This window comes from Impatiens glandulifera, unplaced genomic scaffold (assembly GCF_907164915.1).
Source record: "Impatiens glandulifera unplaced genomic scaffold, dImpGla2.1, whole genome shotgun sequence".
In the NCBI taxonomy this organism is placed as follows: Eukaryota; Viridiplantae; Streptophyta; class Magnoliopsida; order Ericales; family Balsaminaceae; genus Impatiens; species Impatiens glandulifera.
Genome location: NW_025919137.1, coordinates 23,621 through 37,431, shown reverse-complemented (window position 1 = coordinate 37,431; position 13,811 = coordinate 23,621). Strand labels below are relative to the sequence as shown.

Sequence of the window (13,811 nt, the reverse complement as noted above, 5' to 3'; positions counted from 1 at the left end):
TTAAATTTAATTAAATTAATATATATATATAATTAAAAAATAAATTAATTAAACATTATATTATATTTTAGAATAAAATTTTAAATTTTATATTTTTTTAAATAGGAATCAGTTTGTAGATATATAGAAAAGCCTAAGTCCAATTCATGTTGTTTGTTGAAGAGACTAATTCTTTTTGTTCAAGGTACATGTTTTAGGGTATATTTTTGTTTATTGTTTGTTTTAGTTTATATTTTTATTTAGAGTTCATTTTAGGGTAACATTTATTCTATTACATACCGAGACTTTGATTTGCGTCCATCGGCCGATATCGGAACCTGTCATTTATGTGATTCTAACTTAAATATGTATTTTTTCTTCAAATAGATTTAATATAGGATTTATATAATTTATTTATTTATTTTAATTCTTGTTGTTGTTATGAAATAGTTTGAAGTATATTATTGATCTCATAGTTTAAGATTAATTCCTTCTATATATTTATGAACCTCAAATATATTTATAAGATATGTATGCACTAGTTTGATGAATAATATGTATTTTCATGTATTTTTTAAACTGAAATTATATAATATGTATGATATAGTTTCAGTTTAATTAATGTTGTTTCTAAACTACTAAATTTCTGAAATCTATTTCTGAAATGTTTAATTCATGATGAATCTAAACTTAAATGGTATAATATGCATGTTAATGTTAATGAATCCGAAATTGTATAACTATATTTATGAAATTAATATTTTTCTGAAATGTTTAAATTGAAATTTATTCTTGATTACTCATTCATTGTTTTATTAGAATTTATATATTATGAAGAAATAATTATTCATCGATGCTTTTGAATAACAAATATGTCTGTAATTCAATTTGCATTATTTAGTTGTAATTTTTTTTATATTAACCAATTTATATTATAGCATTACCATTTGTATTATATTTATGTAACTGATCTTCAACTTTTTTCGCATTATCACAACTAAAATTATATTATTGATAATATTGCAATTATTCTTGCAATTACATTATTCACAACTTTGCATTACTATTAATAATAACTTATATAACTTCATTTTTATTATTTGAAATGCATGATTTGCATAATGCTATAAAAGATATTTTCAAAATTTAAATTAAATTTGCATAATCACTACATCAAAATGTATTTTCGGCCACCCATAAATGCCAACGCATATTAAGCGTTGGTAGAAGTCAAAAGTTAAAAAGGTTTTCCCAACCTTTAAATATGTACACCAACCTTTATTAATTTTTTTTTCATATACCTACTTATTAATAACCTTATAATTTAACTACTCAAAATTTTAATATTCTTTATATTTTACTTTTTAACTTTATAAATATTTTATTTAATTATTTTATTTTTAAAAAATTAAATTTGATTTAAAATTTTATTAAATTTTAAATTTAATTATTAATTTTTTTATACCATAACTAACCCTTGTCTTTTAATTAATTATTATTTAAATTTAATTAAATTAAAAATAAAAAATAAAAATAATATAAACTAAAAATAAATAAAATATTATATTAAACCTATATTTGTTTAATATTATGGTTATAAAATAATTTATTAAATATATATTGTTTTAATAGGCCCATAATCGATTGGGCCTAACCTATTTATTTTTTTGCTAAACTTATTTATTCTTTTTCTAAACCTAACATAACATATTGCAAGTTATGGAAAGGGAGTCTCTTCTCCAGTTCTACTCCACCGCTCCTCTCCAGTTCTACTCCACCGCTCCGAACTCTCCAAGACTCCATCGCGCGAAACAACAGAACCAACTCTCCAAACTCCATTTTGCCTCCCGCAAAAGGTAATCATTGTATTCTCATTTTTCTAATCTATTTTCCTTTGAGAATTCAACCTATGAGAAGCCAATTAGGGTTTTAGTATATTCGACTTGATTACTAACGGGAGTCGATTCTTCTTTTGAGGTACGATTATAGATTAATCTGTCACATACCTGGTTAATTTATATTTCTATTTTGTATTACTGAGATTTTATCGAGTTGCTTGAGAATTCTCGTTGGTCAAGGTTAAATATGGAGGAGAATCTAGAACTAGCTCTGTTAGTGACAAAATCAATCAGGTGAAGGATAATTCAGATATTCGAAATCTTAAGTTAGAATCATTAAACCCAGTGGTAGACCGATTCGAGCATCTACTCCATTCAATGGATGCGTTAGATATTTTGAGAGAAATTGATACTATAGTTATATTGAATGTGCCCATCTGAAATCAACTATTTAGACACATACATTGTTAATTTGCAATAAAGCTGCTATAAATGTCAACATCTGCAACAAATCTAATTTCAAGGTTGGTTATTTAAATTTTGTGAAGGGTGTTGAAATTCAATTAGTCCATAAAATTTCCAAGCATTTTCTTCATATCATCTGTCCTTGTAGTGCATCACTATCCCTAGATTAGTGTTTATATGGCTGATAATTTTGTCTTTTAATTGTGGATGTTATAAATGTCAATATTCACAACAAATCAAATTTAAAGTGTGTTTATTTTAAATTTTTTGAAGTGGGTTGAAAATTTGTCCTTGTAGTGCAACACTTGTAGAAGTGCATTACTATCCCTATATTAGTGTACTATCTGGATACTTCTGTCTTTTAATTGTAGGCGTTGTAAAGGTCTTTGTACTTGTATTAGAGCCGAGTTGCACATATTCCAAAGAATGAAGTGGCCCATTTACTCTCTGTCAGGAGCAAATTTAGTAAAATTCCTGTTGGCAGTTGGGCTCGTGTCAAGAATGGGAAGTATAGAGTTGAACTTGTGCAGGTAATCTGTTTTTTATTTTTCAGATAGGATATTGATGATTTCCATTTAGTGTTTCTGTCATTATATATATCTTTAGAGAATATTGGTATTTGCACTAATTGGGAGCTTTTATTGTCTCAAAATTTCAATCTTTATTTACAGGTTATACATGTGAATGAATCAAGGAAAAAAACTACAGTAAAGTTGATTCCAACAGTTGATGTTTGAAAATTTTGTAAAGTCTTTATTCTATTTACTAACACTTACAAATTTATGCATTTTATCTTTACTTTTTGAATAAGATTGTTGATATGGAAATACTTGCTTTCACTCCAAGAAATAGATATATTTAAATTTGAAGCTAGTGATGTTGATATCTATCTTATCTATTTGTCGAGATTTCATTTTGATACTAAAAATGTTTCTAGGGTTAAAGATAAAAGGTTTCTTTTTTAGAATCTTAATGATATTTAGAACACCACTTTATTGCTTAAACTTATTAAGTTCTATCTGAAATCATTGATTCTACTTGTATTCTTTCTTAAGCTGCTAATATTAAACTGATTTCTGTAAATATATATACTTTGATGCTTGAAACACTATTTGTGTATGGGTTGAGGGCCAAGATTGTTACTTCTTAATTTGAGTATACTTGAGGGTTGTGTTTTAGTCCAGAAAAATGATTACCAACTATTACCAAATGAGTCATCTCCTTTATGCTGACCAACAAAATGTGTTTTAGTCCACAACAAGAAGATTCTAATAATAAAGATTGGTTGTTTGAACTTTATGGTGACCATGGTGTACGACACCTGTTTACCTCTGTTTATATGCTTCACTAATTCTTGGTATTGTCTTCTGTATAGTTTTTTAACCATGTTATTGTTTGATTTTCAAATTATGTTTTTTTTCTTAATATTCATTTATTTGCAGATTCCACCGATCTTAAGAATTCTCTCACTGGAACAAAGGTTTTGTATTGGAACACCTGACTGTGCGGCTAATGTGACTTGTTTATATACTGAGGTTTATGGAGATGGAAGTTATAGTCTTGGCTACTTTGTGAAAGATCTTGTCCAATATGATGGTGTATCAGAAGATCTGCAAACTATGACAACAAACCAAAGTTTTATATTTGGGTATGCTCATACCTATATCCATGTTTTCATTCATGCTACTATGCTACAGACGTGGTAGATGTCCCTTCTTGAAATGATCTTTGCTCACATACATACGAATGATACGATAAAGCTTTCTAATCTCATTGTTTTATCAATAATAAATATGAAAAATGGACTTGTCGAAACTGATCAGAATACAAAATTTAATGGTGATGTGCATGTTTCATGGGTTTGAACCAAATGATTTGCTATTGGGTGATTAAATATGTTTACAATCGTAACTGTTACTCTTAAGGATAGTAATGATTGGATGATATCTAAAGTATTGGTTTAGTAACTTGAGTTGTAGTAATATTTGAGGTTTTGTTTTTCTCCTCTGTTAATACTACAGAGTGTGTTTACATTGCTTTTTGACTTATTTTGATGTTCATGCTAGATGTGGTGCGAGTCAATCTGGCTATCTAGATTCGTCTGAACATGCTCTTGATGGAATAGTTGGTTTTGGGAAATCAAACTCTTCCTTTATATCCCAACTTGCTGCTTCTGGGACAGTGAAAAAGATTTTTGCACATTGTTTGGATGGTGTGAATGGTGGAGGTATTTTTTCAATTGGGCATGTTTTGCAGCCAAAAGTCAACACGACTCGTTTATTACTAAACAAGTATGTACTATGTAGTATCATGTTATCATCTATCTGAATTGCATAAACATCTCTTGCATTTTAACTTTAATTTTGATATTGATGACCATTGATTAACTAGCTGTGACATAAATTTTAGGCCACATTACAATGTTAATATGACAGCAGTTCAAGTTGGGTCTGAATTTCTTAATCTAACAACAAATGTATCACATGCTGGAGACTATAAAGAGTCAATAATTGATAGTGGTACAACTTTGGCTTACTTCCCAGATGTTATATACCAGGCATTAGTGAAGAAGGTGAGCTAATCCATTGTTCCAACTGTTGTTTCATTAGACACATTAAATTTTGGGTTTTTTTAGCAGAAAACAATTAATAATCTTGATTTTACCTGACATTGTTTTTGCTTCTAGCAGATTCCCTGGTAGCTTGATATAAAGTTACAAACCCTTCATGAGCAGTGTACATGCTTTCAGCACCCTGGAAGGTATGTAGCTCCTTGTGAGAAAGTTGGTATCGTTTACGCATTTATGTGCTTAAAAATAAATATTCTTTTATTAAAGTTAGTTTTCTTTGGCCAAATACTCTGAATACTTTTGTAAGGATGATGCTACATAATAATATCATCATAGCTGTTTGTTTTATTTGTTTTTCGGAAATTCAGTTGAAGCTTGGTCATTCTATTATTTAAGGTTTTGTTGAAACTTATTTACATATTCAATATCAGGCTAAAGATAACTATTACATTTTACATTTTATACTTATTGCAGTGTGGATGATGATTTTCCTGCTGTCACCTTTTATTTTGAAAATTCAGTTCTCTTGAAAGTGTATCCTAATTAGTATCTCTTCCTCTTTGTAAGTATCTTCTCTTGTTCAGACTGCTCATTAACATGATTATTATGCTTTTGAGGCTACTTTGCAAACCAGATGTTGTTACTTTGTAATCCTAGTACAGTTGTGTGAAGTTAAGCTTTCAGGTTTTTTTGTACTGCATAGTTTATGTTGTGTGGTCTAGTAGTGGAATTACTGTAAAATCAACTCATGCACCTTTTATTTGAAGATTGGATGGCAGGAGTGGGTACATCTTTAGGAATGTGTACATCAACAGATGGAGAAAGATGGGTTGCTGGTGGTATATCCACAGAAAGGTGATCTTATTTTTTAGGTTAGTTAGGTCTTTGGTTAATGTAAAATTGTTTTTCTAATTTTTTTTTACTGAATAACTCTTTGGAAATCAAATAATACTTATTGGGGTCCAATTATTAATTGACCATCTCTTTGCATTTTTCTACATTTTATTTGTTGGTTGTACCAACATATTTAGAGGTATACATATTTGATTCCTTATGTCCCGGCCACAAATTTCTAGACCAGATTAAGTTAAATGAAGGATTAATATTGAGATTTGTGGTGCAGAGTGTTATCAGACTTCATATTTTTTTTATGTTAATATAACATTTATCCCACATCGGAGAAAAAGAAAAAGATTTTGGTATATAAAATATGAGAGAGATAATAGTAGAGATAAAAAAAAATAATATCTAAAATGAAAATAGAAAAAAAACAAAATTTAAAATAATTGTTAAAAAAATAGTTTAAAAATAAAATAGACTTTTAGCGACGTTTTTTAATGTTGCCAACGCTTAAATAAGCGTTGTTAAATCTTTCGGCAACGCTTGTACCGACGCTTAAATAAGCGTGGTAAAAACTTGCGCCCACCCTGCTTCTGGCGACGCAAGAATAAGTGTCGGTAATGTTTTTGGCGACGCTTTTAAAGGTTGGCAGAAGTCTTTTTAAGCGTCGCCGAAAGTCATTTTTGTTGTAGTGAATTTTTGCAACCTTCAGCGCATAATATCAAAAACTAATATTGTAATTCAATTTAAATAAATTTGAAATGATTCATGTATCAATTCTTAGTAAACCAATATAATTCATTACAAATTTACAAAACACATTTGCAAATTAAATTCACCAACTACTTATGTTCCAAAATTATGACCAAAATATTCACAAAACATGCCAAATTTTACACAAAACGACATTTCCAAATAGCTTCAATCCATCCATCTCTATTTTTGCAAACCTGTATAATTTAAACAAAATAAGCAATTAGATTTACAATCTAGTTTATATATTGAACGATATACAATTCTAATTTTCTTACCGATTTTGAAGCCCAAAACCCATCCCACCCATGATGGTGCATTTTCCAATAGCATTTGACAACAATATACAAGTTATATATTAGTCATAAAACTAAATCACTTGAAAAGACAAACATGAATTTAAATCACTTGACAACATTAAAAGAACTCATATATTTAACATAAAACTAAATTACTTGTAACTTACTAAATAAATTTCATAAAATACTAACCTATTTATTAGACAATATTAATATGAAACTAAATCACTTAATAACATTAAAAAACTCATATATTGAACATAAAACTAAATCACTTGAAAACATACTAAATAAATTTCATAAAACACTAACCTATAATTAAACCTACTTAAATTTATCTATTAATTATTTAAACATATAATTCAACATACTTAAATCTTTATTATTTTAACTAACATTAATAGCATTATGATAATAGAATATGAATTGCATTTGAATAAGAAGTATATATACCAAATTAAAGATTGAATCCATATGCTTCTTCATCATCAGCCATCCCGAGTGAGAATTTTTGGGATTGTTTGTTGCCCTAACTTAGTCCATAATGCTAGGTTAGTGTCAAAATTTTCATTTAAAGACTAAACTTGAGTTTGAAGAACATCTTTGTCTTGAACTAGATAAATATAGCTGTACTCTAATAATTTAATTCTCTGTTGTTGTTCTACATACTCTACCTTCTTTTTGTAGTGTATTCTCTTTATCTTTCTCAGAATTTAGAATTTATAAAGTATTAATGATTTATTTAAGTGTATTTAACTCTAAATAATGTTTTTAGTTGGATTGTCCATTTTCACTTCGGTATTCTAAAGAAGCGCGTCTGGTATTTTTTTATCCAAATTAGATTTTGGAGAAAAGCTTCCTGTTCTATGTTCTCTTCGGTATTTCAGGAGAAGTGCTTTCGGTATTTTGATCGGCTCGACTTCTGCTAGGCGCTTTCGGTATTTAACTAGTTCGGTTTTATACAAGGCGATTCTGGTATTTAACTAGTTCGGTTTTATACAAGGTGCTTCCGGTATTTAATCAAATTTAGTATTTGATTAAATTCCGCTTTATGAAGTGTTTCCAGTTCTTGATCAAATTCGGTATTTGATCAAGCATCTGTAAAAGGCAGTCTGACATAGTAGTTGAGCTAAACCTATAAAAGACTGCCACATACCAAATTAATTCAAATTTCATGTGATGTATGTTCCCAGTATACCACGATCTTCTAAAGAATATTCGACGCACTATATTCATATAGTACATCAACGATCAAAAGTACATATCCTCAAATGTACTACCCTGACACTCATCCAACCAAAATATGACAGATGTCCTCTGAAACAAATTTGTTCGTTGAAGAGTTATCTATTTAAGAAGAATTTGGAAAATAAATTTGCACAATCGTTCTTTCTGGAGTTTTTTACACTGTTTCACTATTGCTTTGCAATTTTGCGTGAATTCTCTTTCAAGTGCTCAATCTTTTAAGTTCTAAAGGTCTACAAGTTTGCTAGATCATTTCGTTGTATTACATAATGTTCTTTTTGTGTGAGATTTTAGTATTTTAAGTTAAATAGATGTTTTTCTATTTAACAGAGTGTGTTGTACTAGGAATCGGAAACAGGCATTGTCTAAGACCTAGTTGTCCGATTGGGTTTGTGCAAGCATTGTATTCAAAATAAATCTTCTAGTGAATATAGTTCTCAATATTGAGAATAAGGGGTGACGTATGAGAGTTTTCTCCAAACATCCATAAACAATCTTTGTGTCTTGTGCTATTTACTTTCCTAATCTTCTAACTCATTCTCTTCCGTTTCAAGTCTAAACAAACAATTCCACACTTGACTCCGTTCAAGAGTTTATGAAGACTTGTGAAAAATAAAAAAAGATATTAACTTCTAACATAGTTAATATCAAACGAAGGTTTTGCAGTTAACAATACTTGGTCAACACCCTATTATTGTTGACTCATTTCCTAACAACCAATCATTTATATTAAAGATTAACATTTTAAAATTAATAATTAACATCATATGTTTTTAAAATTAATTTATAAATTTTAAACAAATTCAAATTAAATGCATTCACAAAATTTTAATTAAATTGATTAATTTTATATGAATATATTTAAAAATATATAGAATTGAAATTGGATTTAAACTATTAAATGTTATTAAATTTGTTAATATATATAATTAAAATATATTCTAGACCATAATTTAAATTTAATTAAAATATAATATTTAAAAAATATAATATTTTTAACAAAAAAAATTGTTAATCAAAGTGAGATTATTTTCAAATAAAGTCACCATTATAATGTAAGAGAAACTAATAAATAGACATTGAAATATGTTGTAATTACAACCAAAAAAACATATATGAAAATGAGAAAATAAAAAAATTTTGAACACCAAATACTAACATTTTACTAAATCTCATTATCGACCAACATCTACCTTCACTTTTGGCATTTAATCCCATATGCATGATTGCCAAAATGATTAGAATTGGCTATGGCATAATAGATTAAATAATCTTAGTTTTAAAACCATTAACAACATTTTTTCTCATAATTTGGTATTTGGCTTACCTAATTTGAAGTTTTTAAATGACAAGGTTTGTTCTTCTTGCTAGTTAGGCAAGCAGAGCAAATCATCGTTCAAAAATAAAGGGAAATCCAAGTCCAACGGGTGCTTGGAACTTTTACATATGGATCTTTTCGGTCCAATTCCTGTAAAGAGCTTGGGAGGATTGATATTCATCTTAGTCATTATTGATGATTTTTCACGATTCACATGTGTTATGTTTTTGCAATTTAAGGATCAGACGGCTGAGAATTTGATTAAGATCCTTAAAAGACTTTAAAACCTAAAATCTTTAAGCGTTACTAAAATTAGAAGTGATCGGGGAACCAAGTTCACTAACAGACGCCTAACTTCATACCGCGAGGAGTCTGCTATTAGACACAAGTTGTCTAGTGCCAGAACTCCACAACAAAATGGTATTGTTGAGAGAAGAGTCATGACACTGAAGGAAGCAGCGAGATCTATGCTTGCTAACTCAGGTATGCTTCAGAAGTTCTGGGTAGAAGCCATATACACATCATGCTATACACAAAATCGATTAATAATTAATAAACGCTTTGACAAAACACCTTATGAACTGTTCTATGGAAGAATTCCTATAGTTTCGTACTTTCGAGTATTTGGGTGTAAGAGTTCGAAGGATTTATTAAGAATAGAAATAGATACTAATCCCTCACAGGATTACTATCGAATCGTTTATCAAAAGATGTTCACAATAGTCAGACACTAGTCTCTATTGTTAGTACCGATCCTATCACATTTAAAAATTTGATCTCGTGTCCAAATGATTTTCCATAATCATAACCTTCGAGGAAGGTGATCAACACCTTCACATTTTGATAAAAGAGTGCAACTTATTTTTGGTTGCACGACCCTGAACCACATTTCTTTAAACTCCAACTTATCGCAAAAACATTTGGGAGAGGTTTTATCAACTTTTATCTTTGGGTTTTTTATTTGCCATTTTATCTTTTTTTTTTCTTTTGTTAACTCCTTACTGTAACAATGAAGACTAGAGTCCGAGTATGTAACGTATGGTGATTTCAATACCTCAAACACTTGGACTATTTTATTTTTTTGTTCCCGGGGTATATCTGATAGAATTAGTACATTCTACTATTGTCGTAGAAATCATGAATATAGTTTGACTGAGCACGAATGGTGATTTCAATTCCTCAAACAATATAGAAACATTTTAAATTTTTTATGAGATTTTCGGAGTTTATTCCGATCCTTTTGGCATTTTAATTTTTAGTTTTTTCTTCCCAAAGCATTATTTTCAAAACTCTCCTTCTTTAACAATATTAACGATGAGCTTTCTTTCTCAATTTGGGTCTTTGGCACTCACTTTAATAGGATTTATTTAATTTCTTTATCTTCAAAAACCTTTGATTGAGGGTTTCTCTCGGGATAATCGCTTACAAACGAAAAAGAGCTTATGATTGATATCTTTTGATTCAGGGTTATTATGATATCCTCAGTTTTGTTTCTTAGAATATCACATGAAAGGAAGCGATGCTTTTGGCTTTACCCTTACTGTTAGGATCTAGGTCGCCGCTGGTGGACCGGGGGTTGGACCGGTTAGCGGTTCTCACTCGTAGGGTGGTGGTTAATCCGGTTAGAGATTAACACCGGGGTTTCAATACTACACAACCTGTCACAAACCCTTGAACTAGGTTCAAGCGCGGAAGAGGTTTGCTTTCAAGTTGAAGCGGTACACGTGTATGATAGGCGGGGTCGGTTTCGGATGATGGAAATTTGAAGAATGATGGGTCGGTTTCGGTTATCTGGATATTCGGTATGGTCAGTATGGAGTCGGTTTGGAGCGGTATGATTAAGTTAGTCGGTTATGTAATGAAGCCAACAGAAAGTAAATAACACAACAGATTTTATGGATGTTCGGAGATAAAACTCCTACGTCACCCCTTCCTCTCGAAACCGCGAGAAGGATATTCACTAAGGAATACAAATACAATCCGATCGAGACTTATTTCCTGCTCGATAACACTCTTACAATTCACACCGAAATTGTAGCACACACTTAGAATTTAGCACTTAGGCTTTCTTAGAATACCACACTGTTATCACTTGTAGTAAATGCTTTCAACGCTTCACTTGTCTCGCTTAATGTCCCACTTAGTAACTGCATTTACTCTTCTGCAACTGCCTCCTTTTATAGGTGAAATATGCCAACAGTCATATTTCGAAGCCTTGAATCTGATTGGCTGATCAGAGATGCAGTGATTCAGTGTCTCAGACCTGCCGGTCGTCTCAGACCTGGTATCCTGTTTCAGACCTGCCGGTCTGTAAGGCAAACCTGCTGGGTTTGTCTTTTACTTGATATAGGCACTGTCTGCTTGGACAGTTGTCTGTACTTTGAAGATTTCCTTTCTGGCTTATCCCGAAGTAGAAGGATCCGGTAGTACTGTTTTCTGCAGCCTACAGTCTTTCCTCAGACTTGCATGGATATGGAAGTATTCAGTCTGTTCCTTTGGTATCATTCTCAACAGATACCCAAAGTGTCTTCTTGTACTAGTCGGCCTCTTGACTTGGCCGAATGTCTTTTGGTAGTGAAGTAACCGGACTTCTTCCGGTTATTCTTGTCTTGTAGATAATCGGCTATTTGATGGATCTGGCTTTTAGGCTTTGGCCGATCCTTTGTGCGGTCACATTCCGAATATTCTTGATCGGTTTGATAGCTTGACCGGTTAGATTTTCTTCAGTCGGTTCTCTTGTTCATCCGGTCCGGTTCCTTGTTCCTGATGATTCCGGTTTTGAGCTTTGGCCGATCCTTTCTCTGTGCGGTCACGTACCGAATACTCTTGATCGGTTTGGTAGCTTGACCGGTTAGGTTTTCTTCAGTCGGTTCTCTTGTTCATCCGGTCCGGTTCCTTGTTCCTGATGATTCCGGTTTTGAGCTTTGGCCGATCCTTTCTCTGTGCGGTCACGTACCGAATACTCTTGATCGGTTTGGTAGCTTGACCGGTTAGGTTTCTTTAGCCGGTTCCGGATGACTTTAGGTTTTTCATAGCTTCTTCTGGCCGGTTTGATATTCAATCGGTTAGATTTCTTGACCGTTCTTTCGGTTTACAACTCAATCGGTCCTGAACTTGAACCTGTCCGGATTTCTAACTTCTTGACCGAACCGGTTGACCGAACTCCGGTTGACTGAGCCGGTATACATTGTCGAACCGATCTTGCCTATAGGTAAATTTCGGATTTTGCTCAGCTTCCCTGAAATAGCAAAACTTTAAATATTATTTGCTGTCGATGAGATTTGATCCCTGGTCACATGTGTGACAGGCATGGGTGTTTACCACTACGCTACAACACCTTCTTGTTATATTTAAACCAATTAATATACTTGATATGACTTAACGGTTTATTTTCTAACAATTTCTCCCTTTTTGATTATTTTATTTAAAATTATCAAAATCATGTAAGTTTGCAACCGTAGGCCGGTTGTTTTTGTTTGTCCGGTTTTTTGAAAAAGACTTAGAGAATTTTTCGAAAAATTTTGGGAGAAAATTTTGAGAAAGGTTTTGGAAGAGTCTTTATCTTTTATCTAACAATTTCTCCCTTTTTGATTATTTAGAATAAATATTCAAAACCATGCAAGAAGTAAGAAGTAGGCCGGTTTAAAAATCTTATGTTTGTTTGGCCGGTTTAATCTAATAATTCTAAAATATTTCTAAGGGAAGAAAACTTAGACTCGAGAAGTGGCTTTGTGAGGATGTTAGCCACTTCATGCTTGTTCCCTTCATGTGATGTGTCTGTCAGCAGCCGGCTGTCCGAATGCAATGTTGTCTTTTCCAAGCCTTTGTCTTGATTTACCTACATTCATAGACAATAGAAAATCTGGTTCCCATTTTTCTTTGGGTCCGCGGTTGATTAGTCCCTTGAGTATCCAAACTTTAATAAATCGGATAGCTTTCTTTGCTAGGGTTTTAACTGTCCTTTTGGCGCTCGGTCTCGTGTATTTCGGTTTTCCTTCAAATGTCCTAAATGGTGGTCTTTGATTCGGTGATCTGTGGTTTGACCTACGCGGTTCAGGGAAGTTTTTCTTATATCTGAGGATTTCGGCTTTTCTTTTCTCAGGGTCAAGCCATGAGTCGGTTGGACCAACATAATCGTATTTTAGCTTCTCTTCCCTATAGTATGCGGTCTCCTCTTCTTCCTTGGTCAGTTCCCTAGTAGGTTCACTAGATTGTTCGGTCTTGGGATCTAACTCGGTTTCTAGAGTAGGAGTATCATCAGGTTGTATGGCTTCCGGTTCGGTTATGATAAGTACCTCTGGTTCTGTCGGAGTGGGTATTATGGGATCGGTTCTAATGTTGAGGTGCTTAGGTAGCATGGCCAATAGGTTCTTATATTCTTCGACCATGTCATTCAATGCTTCATATAACTCATCTTTAGTAAATTCATCATAGGGGGAATCAAATACCTGTTCCTCATTTGCCATGAGGCACGTGAGCTCATCATCGCTGTCACTGCGAGCCCA

General features: G+C 31.8%; 1 protein-coding gene across 4 annotated transcripts; it reads left to right on the top strand.

Moving 5' to 3' along the window:
* The first annotated feature begins 1,687 nt into the window (after positions 1–1,687).
* Positions 1,688–5,835, top strand: LOC124917503 (aspartic proteinase 36-like). 4 transcript variants are annotated; one of them, XR_007097147.1, is made up of 8 exons: positions 1,688–1,835; positions 2,737–2,812; positions 3,725–3,930; positions 4,349–4,573; positions 4,692–4,854; positions 4,972–5,042; positions 5,326–5,413; positions 5,619–5,835. XR_007097147.1 is itself a non-coding variant. In XM_047457915.1 (6 exons), the coding sequence occupies exons 1-6, from the start codon at positions 1,699–1,701 to the stop codon at positions 4,981–4,983; spliced, it is 819 nt and encodes a 272-aa protein (XP_047313871.1). In that variant the 5' UTR covers positions 1,688–1,698; the 3' UTR covers positions 4,984–5,275. The 4 variants fall into 4 exon arrangements, 1 of the variants encoding a protein (XP_047313871.1); XR_007097148.1 differs by lacking the exon at positions 5,326–5,413; XR_007097146.1 differs by lacking the exon at positions 5,619–5,835 and having other exon boundaries at positions 5,326–5,612.
* The last annotated feature ends 7,976 nt before the right edge of the window (positions 5,836–13,811 follow it).